Here is a 25,000-nt window from a genome sequence, read left to right as displayed (position 1 = left end):
AAATGTAGAGATAAACACCAATAGAAATTTGGGTATTTCCTAATACCGCATAATCGATTTCGGATGTAGAAAACGGATTTTGAGAGAAGCGAAAAATCTATTTTTGGGTGAGAACTGAGATAGCCATGACGTGCAGATGGAAGGTTCCTTCAGCAGCTTCCTAGCGTATATTTGACTACAGTAGATATTCCAAATTATTACTTTACCTTGTACTTTGTTTTAACCTATTATTTTTTTCCTATCTTGATCTATCTGATTTCCCACACGTTTATCTGTGGTACTTATTTTATTAATTTTGCAAGAGGAACATTCCTTGTAGTCGTCAGCCTTATTTTGACCACTCGACCTACTCTACTTCCAACATGGTATTCAATTTCTCTCTCTAAACTAGGCCTATCACTTTTCTCCTGTTCCCTTTTCCTTCTTCCAGAATTTCTACTTTCTTATACAGTCCACTCACAATCCATTTCTTGGTTATATTATTCGATATCCAAGGCCATTGTCAAAAAGGTTGTTATCCTGGTCGACTAAATCTATCTTGTGTCACCTTAACCTACTGTAGGCAGCCCTACGGTAAGGTTGTTAACCTATCTGTAAACTATTAACTCCTACATTACCTGAAAACAATAGAATAATCTTACTTTATTCTTGCAGTCTGCAGAAGACGGTCTTATCAGATGTCCTATATCCTGATCCATGAATTCAACGAACACACTTCAGAGTTTTGGACACTTTATTCAAAGATGACTTCATAATTATATCCGTACTGGACCGCTGTCTATGACCGAATCATACAATTTTTTGTTTACGATACACTTTACCTAAATGGTTCGTCTTCTCTCCCCAAGATGGCGTGCTATTACCAGCCAACTACATTACTAGTGATGTCCCACAAAGCCTATCATTATTATTTTTACTTCCTAAGTTACAACCCTAGTTAGAAAAGGATGCTATAAGCCCATGGGCTATAACAGGGAAAATAGCCCGGTGAGGAAAGGAAACAAAGAAAAATTAAATATTTCAAGAACAGTATTAAGATAAATATTTCCTTTTAAAACTATGAAACCCTTAACAAGACAGAGGAAGAGAAATGAGATGGAATAGTGTGCTTGAGCGTACCCTCGAATTATTTCTATTCTCATGTTTAATTTCCCGTTAATTTCATTAAATGGAAAAAAAGTAGAATAATATAGTACAATGAATTCAGTTAATCTACTTTTTCAGTTACATTATTTTTATTTCTTATCTACAAGCTATAAAACCACCAAGCAGGGATAACTCGACTATCTTACAAGTGAATCCTGTTGAAAGTAATGTGTCTGATTACAGGCTTCCCAATTTGCAGTATTCCTCATGTGTTATAAATAGGTTAGTTATTTTATTTACGCATATGCTTTGAACTTTCTATTATTAAATCTTAACATTCCGGATCATAAACTCATGGTCTAAGTTCTCCAACCTACTTGCTGTAAAATGATTAAGTTATACAGGGTGTCCCAGAAGTCATGCACCATCCAGCTTTTTTTTTTTTTTTTTATAAGAATACATATGAATATCAATTTTATTGATCATAATCATAAAAGGTGCTCAAATTGTTCACCCTCTGCATTGATATATGCAACAATTTTCTTTAGTTTCTCACCCATAGCAGATTAAATATGAGACATAAAAACAAAGATTAGTATGTGGTGTGCAACTTTTGGGACACCCTGTGTATACGGCAGGTTTGTGATACAGAAGTTTTTGTTTCAGAGAATTTCATCTTTTTCATTATTTCGTGCAACCTGTTATTATTTTACGATAGAATAATTCTGAAAAAAAACTTGTAAATTTGAAATACACAAAAAAGGCTTAAAAACTACTTATTTGTTCTTTGATACTCACATAATATACCTAAAACGACAAATTACGAATTTTATCAAACACAAAATATGTAAGGTGAGTCCGAGTGGACTCAACATGCAGCGCATAGGGTTAAAAGACATACCTTTTCCAGGCAATTTTATTTGTTTCATTCCAGATACAAAATGGAGGCAAATATATAAATCTCTGATTCAAGTGTTTAGTTAATGTATACCCTGCAAAAAGCTGTAACTAACATTCCAATGCATAGTACAATGTACTTAGTACACTACAGTTTTATGTGGAACACTAAGATAAAAAAAAACTTCTTACGAAATATTTACCCAAAAATAAGTTTCCATAGTATATTGCAATTTCATTTGGAGAAATCTGTACACTGGTAACACTGCCTTTGATTCATATGCAGACTTTCCAAGTTCATTAATTATCACACATTCTTAACAAAACTGATTTCATGTTAGGGATTACATTAATCTTAGGAATTATACATAGTATATATAAATTACATCTTGAAGCCCCTACTAAGCTAGAGATCACATCATGAATTGGTATATACTATAACACTTACTCTACCAACCATATTACTTGAATTCTTTACTCCTACTTGAAAGAACAGTCTTGAAGTATTACAGTGCTAAATCAGATTTAAAATGAAACATTCTTCAAAATTCATTAGTTTTGAATAATTTAGAATGATTAGCTTTTCTGATGTAAACTGTATCCTATTTGTAATCTAGCGTTTGTAACCAATTTCACGGGACAGTTCCCTCATGTATTGAAGCAGAGGTCTTCAAGGATATGGTTTGTGCAGTTGCTAAACAATTACCAAATTACATTCACGTACAAGAAGACCACATTATCATATTCAATATGAAAATGAAGTATAATCAGGGTGTATACAGTTCAAATCGCAGATTTCAACTAAGTACAAAACGCTGTATCATAAGGTACAGAATGAGTATAAGGAAAACATAAGTACTTAAGATTTATTCACAGAGTGAATTTTTATGAAGAATGATTGATAAGGCTAGCTACAAAAAAAGCTAGTATATTGCTAGTTGCTCAAACACTGAAAGCTCTGATAGGCATCGATTGCATTACTCTAATATTAGTACATGGAGTTATGTTTGAATCACTTGCAAGTATACTATTCTGTATATATGTAAAAAATAAAGGCTGTTGAGGGTCTTCTAGGGAATACGCCAAGCAGCACCTCACAGGTCACTCTGGCCAGGTCCAGGAACTGCAACAAAATACAAAAGATACTTATTATCGTCTCAACAAGAGCAATGCAGTTTTCAGATGCAAAGAAGTTAACATGATCCACTTAAAGGGCTACCCATGCACCTCAAGACAAACTATGAAAATCCCAAAAATTATGCAGTTGCATACTAGATAGGACATGCATTTAATGTACACAAAAAAAGGATATCAAAAGGTCTTAACTCAAAGGATACTTACTAGGGGAAATTATGAGCAAATCCTCAACACAAGCAAGTCAGAAAAGATAACAGGAAGGATGACAGATTGAAATGTCGTCTTTCAAAAAATGGAAGAGGGTAAGAGTAAGTTTATTTTAGGTTTATTTTGTCGGCAATTTTCTTCTTCTAGATTATTGCATTACTAGTTAAGTTTCATATCATTCCATTCATCTTGGTAAAAATGGCTTCTAAGTTATTTTAAATAAAGAAATACCATGGAAAACTTTTTGAAGCTGTCTACTATCTAAAATCATAGCCACTTGGTTCCATTCTCTTAAAAGACTAAGTCAGCTAAAATATTTTCTTCATTAGTTTTCATTGAAATGTATAGAGGCTAGAAAATTCAGACAAAAGGCCATAAATCGTTGTCAGAATAAAACGTATATGTATTTATCGAAACAATAGTTATTTGATATAAAGCTTCTGTACTATGTAGCTCTATGCCTCAGGCTTACTGTACAACAGATTTAGAAATCAAACTCTGAGATCAAAGCACATCAATACCCTGATTATTAGATCCAGACATAAACATTTGGCAGTTATTTCTAATGGCATTAATACCAAGTAGGGGATTATTGAATAAATCCATTGCTTATAAAGATGCCAATAATGCATGTTTAAATTTTAATACTAATGTGTACAGTGATGTTAAGGACTTCAATTCAACACCGGAGATACGGTAATTTACCGTAATATGTTTAAGATTTAACTTGTCTTAAGTAGTAATTCTGCATATTTAATATTTTAATCTGATGTTCATTAATGATAACAGTATGCATGACTTAATGGTCAGTTTAAATACGATTTCAATCTGAACTTTAATAAATAACCATCAAACTATATATCTATTTATAGTCTGATGAACTATGTAGAAGACAGCTTTCAGCAAAATTTCATTGAATGAAATAAGGAAATGTTATTAAATAAGAGATAATTATTAGTGCTGTATAGTAATAATGTACATAGAAATGAAAAAGAAATTAGTACAAAATACTGTACCTTGTTTGTCTTAGTTTTGTCTACAGAAGACCCTGCCAACACATATTGAACAAAAGTATATGCAGAATTGGAATCTAGTGCTAAAGCTAATCAAATGAGTAAAAAGTTTCATCATCATGTTAATTTGGGCAGTTATTATTGTACTGTAATTCCATAACACTGATGTTAACTCAAAAAAGCTGAAGATGAGTTTTCCTGTAAAGTCAGCAACAGAACTAGAAAAAAATGATTTCCATAATAATTCTGATTAATCTTTATTTATCTGTACTTCATAAACTAGGTCCCATCTTTTAAGAGTATGGATATGTTTTCTATTGTTGAATTAAATGAATTATAGACTTGAAAGAGAAGCGTCCCCACAAACAATAGTTTTTATTTTGTTTATACCAAGAAGGAACAATTAGCAAAATAATGATTACCTGCATAAGACAAGGGGTGACTGTATGACATGCTATACATTCATTTCCATTCTTGGCATATTTCATAGCCAAATGAGCAATGGGACTACTCAATAATTTCTCCTTATATTTTCTTATCTTAATTTCCAAGGTGGGAAATTTTTCATTTTTACGATTATGTAAACAATTTTGATAAATGATCTTATCGTAGATTCAATTTCAATTTGTCACTACTCTGAAGTGTATGGGGGTTGTATAAACTGTTTCCTCAACCAGTCTTTTTATCATTTGTTTGGTTGGTAATATACCCTCACTTATAATCTTATGATATAATTATTCTTTGATTTGTGATGGTTATCTTAAAGATTGTGTTATCTTTATTGAGTAATTTTTTTCAGAATGAATGCAACAGCATAAGTCTTACTTGCACTCATACTGTATCATGTTTGGTGCTTTACAAATTGTAGTATGCCAGTGACTTTTACACTGATTTACCACTTGCTGAACAGGCTATTGAAAACTGCTTTTATGGAATATGTAGTCGTAATTTGTGTACAGTTGCCCCAGTATTCAATGAAGAATATTTTCAGTAACCAGTTGTCCTGAAATTTACGTGCATGTGATTGAAATTAAAAGACAAGGTAGGAATAATCATAAGGAATATCTGAGAATAATGAGCCTATTATGTTATTTTAGGTCCCCGTTTCATAGGTATTACAACCCATCTATTGCGAAAAGATTAGTCAAATTCCTAAAAGTTTTGTATCCTCCCATTTTTATATATAAATCCTTTGTTGAGAGAAAATGTTTAATTACAGGGTACGATATGTAAAATGATGTAAAGATTGTAGACAGCCTCAAGTTAATGCAAAGACCTCCTCAAAAGAGCAGAGGCATCTTGATAACGAATATGACCGTTAGAGTCAAAATCTAGGTTCATGGTTGTCATCCATGATGGGACCATGCAATATGATACTAAAAATTGAGATATAGATATATCAAAGTAATAATTATTTAAATATGAAAACATGGCATATGTTTCCCCCCTAATAAACCATCTAGATTCTAGAACTACTTCGAAAACTTTCTAGTTTTCTGTTACCAGCTTCAAAAATATTCTAAAAATCTTAGAAACCTAATCCTTATAGTGGTACCTAACATCTAAAATTATCTATCACTGCATAGAGCAGTATGTACAGAATCATTTACAATTATTTCATCATGCATAATATTTATGTACTGTATCACTTTTGCGATAAAACTACCGTTTGGTTTGTTCAAAGTAAAGGTCTAGGTAAAATAAATAACTATACAATAGTAAAAACTGGGGATTCTATGTACCGCATTGGACATTCTACTTTCTTGGTTTTAAAACCGAAGGATGTGTTGTAACATTGTCTTGAAGAGACCTAAAAGTACGACCAGGGACACGGCAGCCTCTGTATGGAAGGGGTTCTTCCTTTAACTCTGGAGTATCTGGGTATGAAGGTTCAGATTCACTAGGATTTACTTGCTCTTGCTCTTGGCTATACTGACTTTGCAAAAATTTGAATGAAGGGGAAGGAACTTTGGCTCCCCTAAATCCAAATCCTGAGTTATCTTCTGGCTCCGGTTTTAGAGTATCTTTTACTGTCTGGGAATTCTGTTGCTCCAAACAATCCTCTGGAGTATCATACTGAGACTGTAAGTAACGGAAAACTCTCCCAGGGGCAGCCTTAGGTTTTTTCCTCACCCCAGTATGGTCAAACTGAGCTGTAAGCTCTTTTAAAACTGTATCTTTAGTCACAGCTGTACGGGCTACTCCATTATGGTAATATTCATCTAGTTCAGCTAAAGAGCTCGATGCTCTTGAAGGATTATCGCCATCAGTTACATCTGAATCAAAACTTGTATTCTGTAAGGACTTTAATACTCTTGGTGGGATAGGACTTCCATTATAACAGGGTGAAGGGGTCTTTGAATCATATTGTGACATGGGTTCTTGGAGCTCATTGGGGTCACCAGAAGAGTACTCAGCTTGCAAATGTCTAAAAACACGAGAAGGAATGTGTCCACCCTCGTATCTTTTTTCGATACACTCAATTGGAGGGTTTGGGGCAACCGATTCTCCTTGAATGATTTTCATGAGTCTTGGACTATCCTGATTTGCAGAATCCTGCGAGGGCCTATTAACTGGTACAGTAGTTGGAATAGGATGGGGATTCACTGTTTTCCAAGTGGGCGATGATGGTTCCCGCGAATTGCTGAGGGCTGAATTCACAACACGATCCTTGGAGCCATTGAAGATGACTTTGGGAGATACATGCCGATAAACCTTACTATCTTTCCCAATTGTGTAAGAGCCAATTTTTGAAGGAGAGGATATTCCACTGTCAGAAGAATTGTCGTGTGCAGAAGTGAGAGAGGAGGGAGAATTAGGAATTGAGGATTTGCAGTTTGGTGAAGGGATTTGATTGGCTGTATGCAGTGTATCATCATCAGGGTGGCTGGAAGATTCAGAAGTATTGGCGGGTTCTCCGGCGTCTGTGGCTAGAAACAAAGAACATGCAAGAATAGGCTGATCAAAGCATAGTCCAAGCAAAATCATGTAGGGTATCATAGCCAGCAAACCATACCACATGGAAAAAATACAAGCTACAAACAGCATAAAAAAGATGTGAACTTACAAAACTGTAGTCAAACATACACATCTCCGCACCATCTAGAGTTTCATGATAAGAAATATGATTGATTGCTGTTGAGTTTTGGTGTAAAAATTTTAATGCTAAGGATTAAAGAAAATTCAAATGATTATTTCAGTACAGTAAATAGAGGCAGTGATGTTAATTGATGTTATGCAAAAAAATGAATCACTTTCATATCTGTCACTTAATTCTAAGTAATATGAAAGTGAAAATAGGATTTTTATGATATTAAAACACAACCAAACCTCCACACATTGTTGGCGCAAAATGTGTTGTCAAGATAGCATATTGATGACAGATTTTGAAAGGTAAGGATATGCACAGATCTTTTTAGATATTAACTCTCTATAGCACATATATGTATATTCGAATATATTCAATATTTATATTACCTATTATTTTATCTAAAATTTAAAATTACCATTAATTGAAAGGTGTCACTTAGAGACATGTACTTTTGTTGTTCTAAATGATAACCCTATATGAAAATTATCTGGTATTGTCCTATTCATTGAATTAATTACAGACTTACTTTTCCTTACTGTGATTTCTCATAACATGCATCCCCTCAATGATTCTTATTTTTTGCTAGAATCCAATCATGCAAAGTTGACTTTGTACATTTTGGAATACTGGATTTACTAAACTGTTTCTGTTTTCATGACAAAATATAGCAAGGGCCTTTTCTACTACATTTCATCATCCCAAAGCTGTATAAACAATGAAAAGAAAATGAAATTTATAATAGAAATATGACATTCTGTATTACTTTAAAATATGCGAAAATTAAGAAAAAATTCAATTTGTTTGCAATAATCAGAATTTGCAAATAAAAGCTAAGTTCTTTAATTCTACCTTCAAGTACATAGGTAAACTGGAATATAATTTTCTACAAATAAAAGGAATTTTAGGAGTAACATTCTAGACCAATAGAATATTTAAGAAGCAAATGAAATGTGAATCAAGACTAAAATGCAGACTAGACAAAAAATAAAAAGAAGAAATGAATGAAAATGTAGTGTTTCACTAAAATAAACATCAAGCAAAATAGGGGAAAACCAAATAAAAAAAAAGGCAACAAAATAAAACAGGTTCGACTTGCAGGCAAAGGCAGGCTATAGATTACAATCTCCCATTGCATTCTTTAACCTTCGTGGAAATAAAAAGTACTAAGTCTACTGTAGCACTTAAGGTAACACCAAATTTAAGAAGCTTTCAAATTAAAGTGCAAATGGAAAAGTGTGTACAATGATAGCAAACAACATAATCTTCAAATGATATTCCCTTAAAAGAAAAAGTATAGTAAACTGTGCCTATTATGCATACAACTTGAACACACACACACACACACACACACACACACACACACACACACACATATATATATATATATATATGTGTGTGTGTACATATATATATATATATATATATATATATATATATATATATATATATATATATATATATATATATATATACATATATATATACAAACAGTATATACATATAGAAAAAACTTATTTCATGATTTGCCAGAAATTGAGTCTGATCTACTCCAAAGACCAGATTATCAAATGAAAATAATTTTTTTTTCTTTTAAATTTAAAGTAGCCTAAGTCTGTTTGAGATTTTAAACAATCATGATACAGCTATTTTTTCACTGAATAATATTCTATGAAATTTAAAATAATGCACAGATCCTTTATCATTTCATTCAACGCCATGCTAACTTAGCATAGCTTTATCAGGTCTTCACAAATGATTTCATATCAATATAAGATTTACTTAGTAAAATACATGGATTCCTTCATTGTATTCACGAGCCATATTTGTATTCACAAAACTTTTATTGTGAATCTTTACACAAGATATTATCTAGTAAAGTTATTCAACAGTAACTGGCAAAAAACTAAATATCTTCAAACATATATTAGATTACTTCCTGTCTTCCTCAATTGGTTGCAAATATGGACAGTCTCTCTCTCTCTCTCTCTCTCTCTCTCTCTCTCTCTCTCTCTCTCTCTCTCTCTCTCTCTCTCTCTCTCTCAGAATTTGATTACAGCTCAGATCGAAGTAGGATATCAAATCCAACACAGGCTCTTTATATTTGTCTTTCTATTTTTATAATATACTTTCCGTTGTGTATACAGATAGTAGCAATCAAGGAAGAAGATGTAAACTGCTCTTATATGCTACGTTTAGACTACAAATATAGTCTTCAAAGAGAGTCAATTAATCTCTTTATTTTGAGGCTGACACTTTAACGACATTACGATCGTAGACATTTAGTCATGCTAAGTTAAGTCTGACAACCATAACAATAATTTCATATGACTAAGAACCAATTTGCAACCTCTGAAAATAGAATTTGCTTCAATACCTTCTACAGGTATTCCAGTCTCAATTCTTTTGAAGATGATGATATCTTTGCTACCAGATTACTGTACTTGTAATAAATCAAAATGTAATTAACTGAAGGCTGATAGAACATAAAGAGATTATAAATGCTTCAAGCTATTTACTGACTGAGGGAAATGTTCTCTCTTACCATCATCAGACCCAGTCATGGCTTGAAGCATTCGGAACGATCGTGATGGAATATTGCCACCCATGTATTTCTTCGGCTCAGGAACTGCTTGCTCTGTTGTGGCTGCTTCATTATTTACACCTATTAACAGAAAATAAAAGGTTAACAGAAAAGTGTTAGCAGAGAAAAATTTTAACAGAAAAAAGTTATCCGTGGGGTTAAAACAATCTTTACTCTCAACTACATCAACCTAAAATTGAAAAAGATCACTTGAAGGATATTTATTCCCCCAAAAATATTCTAATCTTGCAATAAAACCAATTTAGAGGGCAGTGCCTAGAAGTACAAAATTAACTAGAAATTTACCAAAAAAATAAGTATTATTAATCTACACATCCGTAAGATAATAAATTCCTATTTAGGGTCTTCTCTTGCCTAACATTTAATAAAATTAGTTTTCTTGAAGTAAATGCTGATAAAAATATTGAGTCTAAGCACTATAATAAAGTGGTCCAAAATGGCACTTTTGAGAATTGTCAAAATCAAACAGAACTGCATGCTTTTATCAAACCTGTTACAAAACTAGCCGGGATAAATTTAATGAAAATATTAACTTGAATTTAAAAAAATATTTTCAGATATTCAGTAGTACAGTTGATAGCAAATTTTAAGCACGTAAAAGTTTATCTGCTTTATTGTAGGTAATCATGATATAAGAAATTACACTAAACTTTTTTTTTTTTTTGTGGCCAGCAGGCCTTTCAACTACATATTTAAATTTTATCTGACCTAGGTAAATAGAATTTTCAAAACAAAATAAATGGAGAAATACATGTGATATATACAGTGTTTTGATCTAGAAAGAAATCAGAGGTCTGCAATGCTCCAGAATAAAAAAAAGAGAGCAAATTGGGTAAAAGATAAACGAACCTGATAGAAGTTTTAAGATTGAGGAAAAACGGAACTGTTTAAAAAAAAAGGTCGTGTCATCTTATGAAAAAAGATTTAAACTACTGATAAAGAACTGGGTTTTAAATGGTTCTGATTAACTAATACTTTTAAGTAAATAGTACAGTGGAAGGTCATCTGGTTCATTCTTGCAAACCCAATCAATGATCATGTAACGTAAACATTGATGGCTAATGTTCCTTGTGCTAGCGTCAACCAAAATGACAAGCTCTAGTAATCAAACATGCAAAGAATTTAAGAAAAAATGCTAACCTGTTGGTTAACTAATATGTATGAAAAGTATACCTTACAAATAAAGACAATGGTAATTACTCCAACAAATTCTTGTACTTTCTATTGTTTTATCATTATTCTTTTATTCACGTATAAATCCATTATTAAGGATCTCGTGCATTACTGGTATCAAAAGTCCTTTGCCCCTGAGGCAGAAGAAAAAAATCAATTTCAGGCTCCTCGTGGATTCGCTGATATGTACAAGCCAGGACTGTTGCATATAACTGTTTCGCTTATTCCCTAGATGTTTGTTTCGACAATACGTATCAACATTAATTTTCTCAACAATAAGATTAATTATTTGCTCTGCAATTACTGGGATAAAATGTAAATTTATGCAATCAAATTTAGTTCAGTGGGTACTTTGCACTTTCTTTGTTTGCATTCAAAGGTTTTGTCTAGACATTATATTAATATTTTCATCAACAAGAGTTTGGCTTTTCACTTTGTTTTTAATTCAGACGGGTGAGTTGTATAAATAGCATTATTTGTTTGCACTTAGTCATCCATTAACTAACTAACGATTTATTGCCCTTGTAGTATTGAAGAGTGTGTTCTTTTTCAAGCTAACCCTTTCCTATTTTTCGTTTTATTCCCTGTACTACAGAAAAGAGATAAGTGGGGCAAGCTTGGCATTTTCTCTGTTATTCTTTGTAATATGTAAAATTACTGAGTATATTTGGAGTTAGACATTGTAATTGCCATGAGTCTTTGCCTATTAATGAGTTTTCAGTCATGGCAGTACCTCTGGGTAAGACAATTCTTTAATATTTGTTGTATTGTTGTGCTCAGTGTACCAGGTAAACCTGTTACTGTCCATGATGGTACCTAGTGTTATATTTTCTAGGTATTTACTTATAGTTAAATTTGAATGTTTAGGCACTAATTTCTTCAACCTAATAGTGATTTGTTATGTTGATTTTTGTATGAGCATGTTCACTACAAGTAACTTGTCATGTGACTTTTGATAATCATGCCCCAGAATACTTACCAAAACCTTACAGGTTACCTGTGACTTAGAACTTTCAGTTGATTAACAAGCAGTCCAACTATGTACAGGAAGGTGTATAAAAATGTACTCAACATTGCCTCTACTGATGTGTCTTCTAATCCCGTCTCTTGTGATTTCCAGATTGACAATTGAATTGTCATTACCAGATAATAGTGAAGAATCAATGGCTGTTGAATATAACTTGGCCCAGTCTTTACTCACATCCCACTTAGTTTTTCAGCTTCATCTGTTTCCCGAGCGCTTAACCCAGCCTACTTCTGTTGACTATTTTGTTGCACATCATGAGCACCCACTATCCGCAGACAAACCCACCTCTAGTCTCTTTCACTTCATGTCTACAAGGTCCACTACCTATTATTAGGTTTTATTTTTTCTGTGTGCTCGACTATAAGCAACTTATGGTGGCATGTCTGGCTGCTTCTCTTCCTATAGCACGTCGAGTGAAGGTGCCAGTGTCAAATGATTACGCTTTTCTTAAGGAGAATGCTGTTAACCATTAGGACACAGCAGAAGTACTTAATAAAAAAAAAATTCGTTTGGCATTGCTGCCTACTTCACTGGATGCTCCTATTCCTGAAGTTTCAAGTTCTCCAGTCATGCCTTAGTAATTCCAGGCATAAATTCATCTGTGGCCATACTTTGAGACATCAACATCTTTGCGACTGTTCCTAAACTAGTATCCAGGCCTGATGATATTCCACTCTCTCGCAGCTCAAGTAGACATCATCCTTATACAAGCCAAGATTCACTTCTTTTTCAAAGAATACTTAAATCTAATTCAGTGTTGTTACTGTTCTTAAAATATCTCTTTTTAATTGTTCTTCATTTCTCTTGTAGTTTATTTATTTCCTTGTTTCCTTTCCTTACTCGGCTATTTTTCCCTGTTGAAGTCCCTGGGCTTATAAAATCCTGCTTTTCCAACTAGGGTTGTGGCTAATATATATATATATATATATATATATATATATATATATATATATATATTTATACATATACATATATACATACATATATATATATATATATATATATATATATATACACATATATATATATATATATATATATATATATATATATATATATATATATATATATATATATATATATACCTAAATATTAAAGCAAAACAGTAACTGAAATATTTCCCTTCTTACACAGATACCTTAAACTCATATTTATAGAATATATAACGTTATGTCAAACCAGAATCTAATGAAAGGGGGACATAAAAAAAAAAACCGACTTCTGTACTCAAATACTTGCTTTACAGTTTTGCCTCTGTTCACAAGACATGTAAAATAGGTGGCAGGAGAATGATGTAGGGATAAACTCAACACAAACCTGACTGTTGCTGGTAAACATGCTGCTGTTGAAACTGTTGGGGTTGAGTCTGGTACTGGCTAGGCTGTTGGGCATGCTTCATACTTGGAATATGGATAGGCCCTTGAGGTTCTGTTGAGGTGGGATTACAGTAAGTATGACACACAAGAGGGTGAAGCAAGACATTCTAAAGAGCAAACTCCTACCAATTTTGAATGCATAAAAAAGGAAAAATTCTGCATATTGAAAATAACTTACTTATATGGCATCCACTGAATAATTTTATGTAGGTTTACAGCTGACACAGTGTAATAGTTAAAACAGATAATTTATCATATACTGTTGTACTATATGCATTGATTTGTAATCAAACTGAACTATTTGCTATTGTTTACAGAAGTGGGTTACATGAACGTTTTGATATTTTAGTTGGTATTACATTCCTAGAAACTAAATTATATGGTTGCAAGCTTGATTTAAATACTTTTAAAATGTTAATATACTATCCTAGATAACTTCACTACAAAGGCTGTATCACGCTACGTGACACTATCGCTGTACTGCGCTTGACTAGAATAAATAATAAGTACTACAACTAACTTTAGCTGCATTAAACTAAAACACTGCTTTAAAGCTAACCTAATGCTTAACTAATATTGAAAGTGACCATAACTATGTTAAAGAAGCACCTGTTCATAAAGCTGTGTAGTGTGAAACACCTTAAGATATATTTGTCTTAGGATAGGAGCTAATTTTGCTTACATAATAAATAAAGAAATTAGCTTTGCTTTTATATAAACGTAAACATCTAAATGTGTACAGAAGCGGCTCCATCACCACAAACACAAAACAACTTTCTTCAATGAGTACTGCATGCAAATATTAAATGGCCACAGAAGCTAAACTCGTAGGACATAAAATAGTTATGATAATAATAATATGAATAATATAAATAACGGAATTTTAGTACAGTATATCAGGAGACTTGGAAATTCCTGTTATCAGAATTATTGTCACTCCAAAGTACAGTTTTACCATCATAACTGGTCTTTATAATCATAACTAACTTTGTTTATCAAATTATTTGTTATCTTATTACCTCTACCATTCATGTTTTGAAAGTTTTCATTTTAATACGCTCAATGCATTATGGTAGTTTTTATTATGCTTTACTTTCTTATTATCAAGACTTTTGTAAATTAAAAAAAATATGCCAAATATTATACGTTTAAGCTAACAGTACGTTTTATTTCCTAAAATACTATTACCTTCACTAAATGTTTTATAATTATATTGACTGACTTCTAACTCATATAGATCTATGATTCCTACAATGTATTTTTTTCTTTTCCATACAAAATTAGCAAATCTTACTTTCATCTGAGTTTCTAATTTCCAATGTGTTTGCTTTTAAGTTCTATGGGATACACTCTATAAGGAGCTTTATGGAGGTCACATCTCTGATCCTCACTAGCTTAGTGATATTATGATAAATGCTGGGGGGGGGGGGGGGCATTCAATAATACTGAAAAGGTCTGTCTAACAACAAATGTTTGAAAAGATAATATTCTCCTTACGACACAACCATGAAATTAACTTTTTAGTTCTTACAGCTAGAATTTACTAGGCCCTCAAAAAATCTGACCAAACATTAGCATCATATGACCCTGGGGAGATGCTTGTTTTGCTAAAAATACATCCATTCATAGGAACTTACTTCAAATCTGTAGAGACATAATACTAATAATCAGTAATATAAATGGAAACCTTGGGGACTCTCCCTATCTTCCAGAAATAACAATGGATGACTCAAATAAGTCAATCTGTTGTTATTGATAAAACTTAAGCCCTTTGACCATACACAAACTAACTTGCGTAAGTTGTATTTAACCAAGGTAGTGTATTAACAGGAGGAAACTTCTAAGATCTGCTCGCTAAGTACTTCTATAGCGTCAAATGCAGCTCAAGTACTCTTAACTGAGGAATTACTTCTGATTTGGATGGGCGAGCCATATACATCTCTCCATTTCCATAAAATTTGAAAACTTCAGGGCTTCTTGGCTGCTACAGAAGTCATACAATATTTTGTGTACCATAACCTATCACTGGGACTTGCCGCTCCAAAACTGCATAATGCATTGAGAAAGTGAATGCAATCTTATTTTCCTCTTTCTTGTCTAGCTATAGTATCCTTTCTGCTATTTAATATCATTATAACATTGCATCATTCAATTAATCTAAAGATTTTAATTATCTATAAATAATAATGTTCCATATCTAGTAACCCTTAACTTCCTTCATCCAACAAATTATTAAATGAAACTCATTATCCTGAATGAAAATAGTGCCTGTACTTAAACTGGAACTTCGAATCCCCAAACAGATTATTTTTGGTCATTTGTATAATCTAGTCTGAATGGTATCAATTATCAAAAACATCATAAAATATGTTTAATTTACAATTTATAGCTAAAATAGCTGCGCTAAATGCAAAAGGGAATAAAATTAGATCAAAATCTCAGAGGTTCATGGAGATGGGACTTCTCTGTCAATGGCCAAGTGCTGAGGTTCATGGACTCCAAGTAATTGAGAATATCACTATATAATTCCAGTATAATTTGCAAAAATTGTTGGTCCGATAATCTAGATTATTTCTGTTGGGTATTTTGGCCTTATAAAGTAGTTTTTAGATTAAAGTGTTTACTTTCGAGAGATTGACAGACATATTGCACAAGATAAAACTTTGAGATTCCAATTTTCACTTTTTTACTTAATTATGTCGAAATAATATTTAAGTGCAGAAAATGCTTCAGGTTTTCTTCATTTACTCAAACAAGTCATTGTCTTCACTGGTAATTCTTGTAAAGCAATAATATATTCAATGACAGACTCGATTTCACCCACAAGTAAAATTGCATTTACTGTACTAAAACAATAAAAAATCCAGTTATAGTCCCATTGGGTTTATTCAGTGCAAACACCTCTAGCAAAGCTGATCACACATATTAGCACATTAGTTCGAAATACTGCGTTGAAATCACAACAAATATTGTAAGAATAATTCTAATTTAGTTAATATTCACATCCAAACATCCAAATCCTACAATCATCAAAACACAAATCTACTATTTTTGTTTATCCGTATTTGTAATTTACTTGCAAATATTACTTTATACAGTATATGGATACCAGTAAAATAATGCAGTTAAACCTCTAGACTAACTGAATAGACATGATTCAAAATTGATGAAATATGAGCCCGATAAATATCTGATAAACCCAAAATAATAATAATAAAACAAAAAAACCTGATTCATTGAAAAGTAAAACCTCTGCTCCCTTCTCTGCTGTAATTTTCAGAATTTCCTTTAGCAGTAAAATACATCCAAATGTTACTTACAAACTTTCCTACTGCAATTAAAGCAAAACAGTGCTCTCATATATATATATATATATATATATATATATATATATATATATATATATATATATATATATATATATAATGTATTGGCTAGCTATCTTGAAAGATTAAAGCTATCAAAACCGAAATAAAATTTGATTTCTAAGTATCAGGTTATGTTTTGAAGGAACTTTCACTTCTTTTAAAAATGAAAAAACAGACTTCCTATTTTAAAAATCTACTGATATCCCAGTCAACCAGAATTCTCAACACAGTATTTCAAAAATGTAAACATTTGTCGAAAATCTTAACTAACTTCAAAGGCTTTTTATCTGGGGGAGAAGTACAGTTAGATCAATTGAACAAAGTCATAATCTCGAATACTGAATAATGCATTACTCAAAGGCAGGTAAGGATTGTAGCCATCACAAGGACACCAACATAGAAATGAGAAGCAAACATTCCTGGGTATAATATACATAATGACAAAGGATTTAAGCTAAAATTCGTGAGGTACAGAAACTCTGTGGAAAGGTCAAATATCAATAGGTGTGTGCAGGTCAACCAAGCAAACATAGGTCACACTTTAGCCCCCTACCAACTCCTTCAGGTAAAGTGTCAGTTATCGTCTGAAGTCTACGGAAAAATCTTGATGCAGTGGGAGCTTCTTTGGCCTGGGGCATTTTAACGTTTTGAATGCTACTCATCAGAGGTTTGTTTTCAGAAAGAGCTTGACTCGTCGACAGGCCTTGTTCTGAAATTTGTTGTGGTTGGTATTGAGTTGGGTTATAAATATGCTGCTGAGAGTAGTCCCCAACTTCAGACACAGAACCCTGTGCTTGGGGGATAATCGGTTGCATATATTGGGTGATTTCATCATCTGAACCTGAGGGTTGCATTAGAGTAGGACAGTGTTAAAGGAAGAGGAAATCAAACGAAAGCAAAGCAGTGAAATGCAGCTGCAGAGAAAATGAATAAAAGCAAATCTGAAGGAAGATATCAATAATAAGATTTTAACAGAAGTTGTGCAGCCAGAAAATTAAACAACTTATAACCATAGATCCATGAAAGAATCATACGAAGCTCATGCAACTAGGTTAAAAGTGCAACTCCAAAAAGTAATGACTGAAGAGCAAAAGTGATTAACAAAGCCAGAAATCAGCAATTGATAGTTACCAAAAGAAGCTTAAGTTGCATGCACCTTGCCCTTACCAGAGCACTCCAAGAGTGCCACTTTTCTATTTTAATTACTACATCAAAAGTGGAGTTTAAAAAACGTTTGGTAAATTCTACAAAATTAATGGCATGTTCATTACATAAGGAACAAGAGCATAAAGGTCCTAAATGATCCTTCATGTCATCAAACAACTACCAAAATGTGTTAGGGTTGGACCTTTTATACCTCAAGCATACAGCAAGTATGAACTACAGAGTGTAAAATTTGTAGAAACTCACTGATAACTGTATTATGGATTACTATAGACAATCACTAAATTCAACTCTGTAAATTATTATTAAAAATTCCCCTTCACCAGACCAACTGTATGTGATATATTCTCATACCCATCTTTTGACCTGAATTAAAATTCTCTTTAGGAAAGTGTCCACCTCTTGCCCGGGCTTCATCAGTATTAGCTGATATTCGTACTGCATAGTGAAAAAAAAGAGACAAAAATAATAAAAAGCTATAACAAAATAAAAGTAGACACTATGTTTCTAAGAAATGCAAAACAGCAGTTACATAGAAAAGAAAAAATCAATCAAAAGATCATCCATTGCGATACTTCTATTTTTATTGGTAATCATCATGGTTCGTTATCGGGGAAATCCCACCACCTTACCAATACAGTAAGCTAAAACACAAGGTAAGCTCTCACCTTGATTTCTGAAAATATTTGGCAATTCTTTTGCATCTGGACTTGCTGGTTCTGTTTCTCCATTCTGCCCTAGAACGATTTTCGAAACTCCTCCAACACTGTGTTGGATAATTTTTAATCCATCTGTGTCAGAAACAGAGTTTATCAAATTATTTTCCTGGTTGCTGGCATTTCTGATATTTCCAACAGAACCTCGGTATCCATTAGGTCTGTAAGAAGGAACTTGATTTTTGCTTATGTTGGGGACGGAGCCTCTTTTGGCACCAACTGACTGTTGGAATGTCCCGTTCCTTTCATTTCTGCCCTGAGATACTGGCCCTTGGGAACTTACTGTACCCTGCCCTGAAAATGAGCCTCTTTTCTCATTAAAATTCTTTGAAATAGTCTCTCTTTGACCATTGCTTTGGGATAAGGACCCTCTCTTTACTGGACCAGGACTTGATGCAAAGGTTCTCACTCCACCTAGCTGAGAGGAGTAAGGTCTTGGTGCGATGAGAGGAACTTCCACTTTCATTGGTGAACCTGAAGTAGGGATATCTGGAAAGGCAGTCAGGTTACTGGATTACTCGGGTAAGGAATTGGGATGGATCAGATTAAAAGTGAGAAATAAGGAAATTGGATAGGTTGGAATGAAAGGAAAACTGAGCTTTGAACACCATCACCAATTCTCAAAACCAACAACCCAGAATTGAGAAAAAAAGATGACATCATAAACAAGCGATGCAATTTTTCATTCATACTCTGAAAGCATTTTCCAGCTATTTATCCTATCAAGAAAAATTGCTTTGCCCTCAAAGCATTAAAATCCGTGTGAGGCAAAGCTCGTAGAGATTGCGCGATCACTTGGTAATGGCATACAGGTCTACCAAACACATTCTCTTGCATACTCATCCACTCTGTGAAATCCACTGTTTACTCACCAGCATTGTCTTGGTGGTCCAAAACGTTCTGCAGCACTCTGAAAGACCGAGATTGGACAGGGGGGCCCATATCTGCTTGGTCACCATTCTGGTTTGGGTATTGGTTACTGCAAACAAAATAATGATCAGTATTTTACACGTAGTGGCTTTTTCGTTTAGATTATTGGTTTTACTGGACACACAAGCTACAGTAGAAGTTAGGGTATATTTACTGAAATTTTTACTCAAATGCCTCTATATATAATAAAGGAGATTCAGTAAGTTAGGACTTAATTTCATTCAAACCGATAATTTGCAACAGAAATTTCAATAATTCAGGTTCTTTCTATTGCTACTATTTTATCGAACATATCATTTGATTTTTTTTTTAATTACTATATTTTCTATTCAAAGATATTCTACAAGATATCATTAATCTGTAAATAACAAAAATAGCCACCAGTAAAGTTAATGTACTGTAATTCTCTTTTGAGTTTTGATATATATATATATATATATATATATATATATATATATATATATATATATATATATATATTTCTTAACAGCAGCATTAGATACTGAAATTTAAAACCACTGTGCATTACCTTAAAAGATACCATTCTTATCAATTCATAATATAAATTGAAAACATTTAATTACTTTATTTTCACTTTAAGTTCTGGGGTTAAAATCAAAATGTTAGGTTGTTTACCTGTAACTGTTCCAACACACAAAAGGTACAATCATTTACAAAAATCATATCGTTGAAAAAATAAGAAAACAAAAATGACAGCACTCGCAGTCAACCATTACAACGAAGTAGATTCCTTTTGCATTTCTCAGTACATAACTTGAAATGCACAAAGATCAAATTAAACCACATACTTTACCAAAAAAAGAAAAGCATAGTAGCACAAACATACATCTTTTTATATACTACATAGTTACCTTCAAAAGATTAGTTGCAACAGAGCAGCGCAACTAAAATATAAAATAATTAGGAATAAAAAAATACTACAGAAGACATAATAGATAAAATAAAGTTAAAATTGTATTATGCTCGAACACTACACAAAATCACACATAATCCTCTAAGTATATTAATACACTCTTATAAGTTTATGCATTAGAGTATTCTTTGAAATGTAAGTTCTTAGTGTTAGTTATTTTCTTAAGAGAATCTATATTATCGGTACATAAACTACATTAACTTACGTATACTTCGAAACATCAAAGTATCTCAAACATATCTATCACAGGGAACAATGAAAAACATACAAATATATTTTTTTTTTATATATCCTATAAATTACAGTAGCCTACTACTCTGTATTCATGTGGGTTAATTCAGTGACTACTTTACTGCATATCTAGAGAAAGGAATGGCAATTATTGATGTATGCAGTCAAATTCATTTTAAAATGAGCTGCCAAAGATAAGTGAACTTGTGTCAGCAGAGACACAATGTGTATCTACATAATGGTCATATACTGTACATGCTGCCTTTATATCATATGATTCAATGTAGATTTCACACATAGATCAGTCGCATACAAGGGATTTGTTCTATAGCAAATAATACAAATAGTTCCATGAGAATTATAATTGTAAAATTTTCTCTCTTCAGAATCTTCAAGCAAAGAAAACTGTTTAGAAATTTAGAAAATGACAAAATAACCCATTTGACTTTCGCTTCAAATCTGAAGATGTTGACCAAGAGTAAATGCAACGACCTAGCAAAGTACTACAAAGCTAGATGTCATACAGACCAATGGAGACCTGTACTATAGAACGAATCCAGAATTGGCTGACAGCGCATTTTAAACACACTCTGGCAGATTAACACGCAAATAACATTCCCAGAGGAAGGTAGAGTATACTGTAATGGCTAATGCTTAGATTTTCTGTTCACTAGCCCCATATTCTACTATACCTAGGGGTAGTCCGAGGTGTTATCGTGTCCGACATTTTTTTCTGTATGAATCTTGGGAAGGCACTGCAAAAAGCATAATAAAATCTCCATTTAGTCTTGGGGAAAGTAGATCCATGTGAGTGGGATAAAACAAATTACTGTATTTCAACACAGTATTAGTTGGAAACGAGAGGAGGAGCCAAAGTTAATAGGGCATTGCTTTCTTGGAAGAAAATTCCTAATTAGTGATATTTACGCAGCATAATTACTACCCTGACTACAAAAAGGCCCAGCTTTTGATGTTACAGACACCTAGTTAGGAGTTGATTGTCTTGTAAATTTTTTAAAAAAGATACTGAGTTACAAAATATTGTTTAAATCAGTTACATTAAGAATCTGCACAGACACCATAACTATAAAAAAATACACAAGTTAACACAACAATTTTGTTACTTGTTGAAACTGAAAATGTGAGTACATAAGAGTTTCGACTACTGAAGACGAAGAGGGACGAGGTGATTTCTTAGGTCTTGCTATGAAGGTAATCTGACAGGATCCCAGGAGTAGGGCTGAGGAGAGGTGTACACATATAAAGACACAAACTTACTTTTCTAGGCCTGAGTTGAGCTGAGCCAGACTTTGTTGCATCTGGTGAAGAGCATCAAGAGGATTGCTGTTGTTGTTGTTGTTGTTCGAACTATTTTCAGAAGAAGAGGAAGAGAGGGAGTTATATGGAAGGAAGGCACCACTCTGTCCACTCCCACTCAAAGTATTGATGGGATTTTTAAAAGCTGTCCCCGAGGAACTATTCCAGCTAGGCCGAGGATGAGGAAGATTCTGTTGCTGTTGTTGCTGGTTTAGGTATGGCAAAGGTTGCTGAAAAGTATGTTGAGCATTGTTTGTAGCAGCACTCCCTTCTATGCGAATTGGAATGAAGCGTTCATTTGCCGATGCATTTGTATTAAATGTTGTTGAAGAAGAAGCTGTGTGATTTGGTGCGGGAGGAATCTCTCTAGGAGGAGAATCACTTTCAATCATAATAGGAATTATTCGTTCCTTTGGCTTTTGCTTAGGTTGCTGTGATTGCTGGACTTGAACTGGAATAACACGAGGTTGCTGATTTAAATACCCTTGATGCTGAATCCGGATAGGATGGGATTTTGGCTGAGACTGTATATGGTTGGAGTGGGGTTGCTGAGTTTGAGACTCAAATGTGTGTGGCTGTCGAACCTGGGTTTGTGGCTGGAGTTTGGGTTGCTGTGTCTGAATAGGCCTTGGTTGATACTGTACCTGGGACTGTGGTTGAAGTGGAGGTTGCTGTGTCTGTACTAGGTGGGGTTGGTTTTGCATTTGAGGCTGCTGGGGCCTGTACTGCTGCTGTATTCTAGCAGGCAATGCTTGTGACTGTTGTTGTTGTTGTTGGGGTTTTTGAGGAGGTGGCAAAGACTGCTGTCTCTGAAAAACTGGTTGATGTCGAGTATTTGGCTGCGTCATGGTTCCAGCACGAGGAAAAGTCTCTGTTGAACTCTCTGGTCCGAGTGATGATTGCCGAATGAAGCGATTATGAGGTTGGAATCTATTAGATGTCTGCTGAGCACGTTGAACAAACAATGGTGGAGGAGAGGGTTCTCTCAAGTGTCCACACATCCAAGGTAGTGGAGCTCTGTGCAATCCTGTGGTTGGGCTTCTACGAGGGCTTCGTTCACCAGAAGGAGACATAGGACCAGAGTTGGATATTTCCTCTTCTGCATGAGGTGGTACATCATTTGAAGCTCCCAAATGTTTGTTTGGAGTTGAAACTTGTGAAGATGGTTTGGTAGGAAGCGAAGATTGGGAAACTACATGTGTTCCTTTTGCAGCAGCAGAAGCAGAATTTACTGCTGTAGCTAATGTTAAAGCTGGTGGAGGTGACTTTCCTTTGACACGTGCTCTGTTAACATCCATTTCATTATTTGTTCTAATCGGAATTGGTTTAATAGGCAAAGGTTGTGACAGTGAATTCTGCTTTGAGAGATTTGGTTTTGGGACTGATGACTGATTTAATTGCATATCTGGCATCTGTGTAATAAAAGGGGGTGGTTCTAAGGGTATATTGGGTATGAATGGTGGTTCAGGTAAAGATGATTGCCGTTTTAGGCCAGCAACTTGAGCAGGAACTTGCCTCGGTACAGAATTCCCAAATCCAGTGAGTGGTTGAGTTGGTGTTGGTCTTGAAGGAGCATTCGGCCTTACAGAAAAAGGAAACATTGGAGCAGTGTCTTTAAATATGGGCTGTTCTAATATGGCTTGACGGACAGGTGTTGGTTCTCGGGATATCTGTCTCACTGGAGTTGGTTCTTTCAAAGGCATTTCCTTCACAGGTATTGGAGAGAAAATAACAGGCACCTCATTGTCTACATATTCATCAACACCAGCCTGCCTTGTAGGAACATGTTTTATTGCTGAAAGGTCATTTAACTCTGATTTTGGGGGAAAATATTGTTCTTTGATTGGGGCCTGCTTAATTACAGGTTTATCAAAAAGAATCTGCCTAATTGGAGTAGAATCTTTAACAGTAACCTGATGACCTGGATCAAGTTCTTCAATAGGAACCTGCTGAACTGCCATGGGCTCTTTAATAGGAGCCAGCTGAACTGGAACAGGTTCTTTGATGGAAACCTGCTGAACTGGAGTAGGTTCTTTAACAGGAACATTCTTAATTGGAGTAAGTTCTTTTTCAAAAACTAGCTTCTCTGGAGTAGGTTCTTTGAAAGGAGCTGGATTAAATGAAGCAGGTTCCTTAACAGGAACGAGCTTAACCGGAGTAAGTTCTTTAACAAGAGGTATCATTTCCGGAGTAGGTTCTTTAACAGGTGCTTGTTTAACTGGAGTAGTTTCTTTAATATAAACTTGCTTAACAGGAGTAAGTTCTTTAACTCCTACTTGTTTAGTTGGGGTAGTTTCTCTACTGAATGGTGTGGGTTCTTTCCTTGGTATCTCTCTCAATAGCGCAAGTTCTTCTGCAGGGGATGATTTTGTTGCTAATGGAGTAATAGGAGTATGCTCTTCAAGATATATTGGAGATGGTTCGTGGTTTATGGAAGGGGATTTTATCCTCTTGGAGGGTTGTATTTCTGGTATAAGTTCATATGCCTCATCTAAATTGGGAGAAGATTCAGTAAATGATGACTGGGAATCAGATGATAATAAATTCTCTTTCTGGGGAGATATCTTATCAAGAGAATTTTCGGGAGAGGAAAAATCATTTTTACAAGAAACCTCATTTGGCATGAGAATTAGCTCTTGTGGAAGGTCATGTGAAGAGCTGAGAATAGGATCTGCTGGCCTGGAATTATCAGTCTCCGGATATCCGAGAATTATATCTTGTATTGGTGTAC

At 33.9% G+C, this 25,000-nt stretch overlaps 1 protein-coding gene across 20 annotated transcripts in view; it reads right to left on the bottom strand.

Moving 5' to 3' along the window:
- Positions 1 to 1,988: 1,988 nt before the first annotated feature.
- LOC137632549 (mucin-2-like) overlaps positions 1,989 to 25,000 on the bottom strand; it is a 344,115-nt gene continuing 321,103 nt past the window's right edge. For 4 of the 20 annotated variants that reach the window (XM_068364521.1, XM_068364523.1, XM_068364522.1 and 1 more), the window contains 10 exons: positions 22,231 to 25,000; positions 21,645 to 21,707; positions 19,730 to 19,836; positions 18,810 to 19,346; positions 18,496 to 18,579; positions 17,531 to 17,686; positions 13,551 to 13,661; positions 9,974 to 10,093; positions 3,325 to 7,270; positions 1,989 to 3,106 (listed from right to left, as the gene is read on the bottom strand). The exon at positions 22,231 to 25,000 is cut by the window's right edge and continues 770 nt beyond it. In XM_068364521.1, coding sequence (XP_068220622.1) covers positions 6,096 to 7,270; positions 9,974 to 10,093; positions 13,551 to 13,661; positions 17,531 to 17,686; positions 18,496 to 18,579; positions 18,810 to 19,346; positions 19,730 to 19,836; positions 21,645 to 21,707; positions 22,231 to 25,000 — 5,123 coding nt within the window. In that variant the 3' untranslated portion in view covers positions 1,989 to 3,106; positions 3,325 to 6,095. Of the gene's footprint in view, positions 3,107 to 3,324; positions 7,271 to 9,973; positions 10,094 to 13,550; positions 13,662 to 17,530; positions 17,819 to 18,495; positions 18,580 to 18,809; positions 19,347 to 19,729; positions 19,837 to 21,644; positions 21,708 to 22,230 lie in introns of all 20 variants that reach the window. The other 16 variants (XM_068364538.1, XM_068364526.1, XM_068364525.1 and 13 more) reach the window with 16 other exon arrangements.

The sequence above is a fragment of the Palaemon carinicauda genome, chromosome 41 (genome assembly GCF_036898095.1).
Source record: "Palaemon carinicauda isolate YSFRI2023 chromosome 41, ASM3689809v2, whole genome shotgun sequence".
NCBI classification, from domain to species: domain Eukaryota; kingdom Metazoa; phylum Arthropoda; class Malacostraca; order Decapoda; family Palaemonidae; genus Palaemon; species Palaemon carinicauda.
The sequence above is the reverse complement of the archived record's forward strand: the minus strand, read 5'-3'. Positions and strand labels throughout refer to the sequence as shown.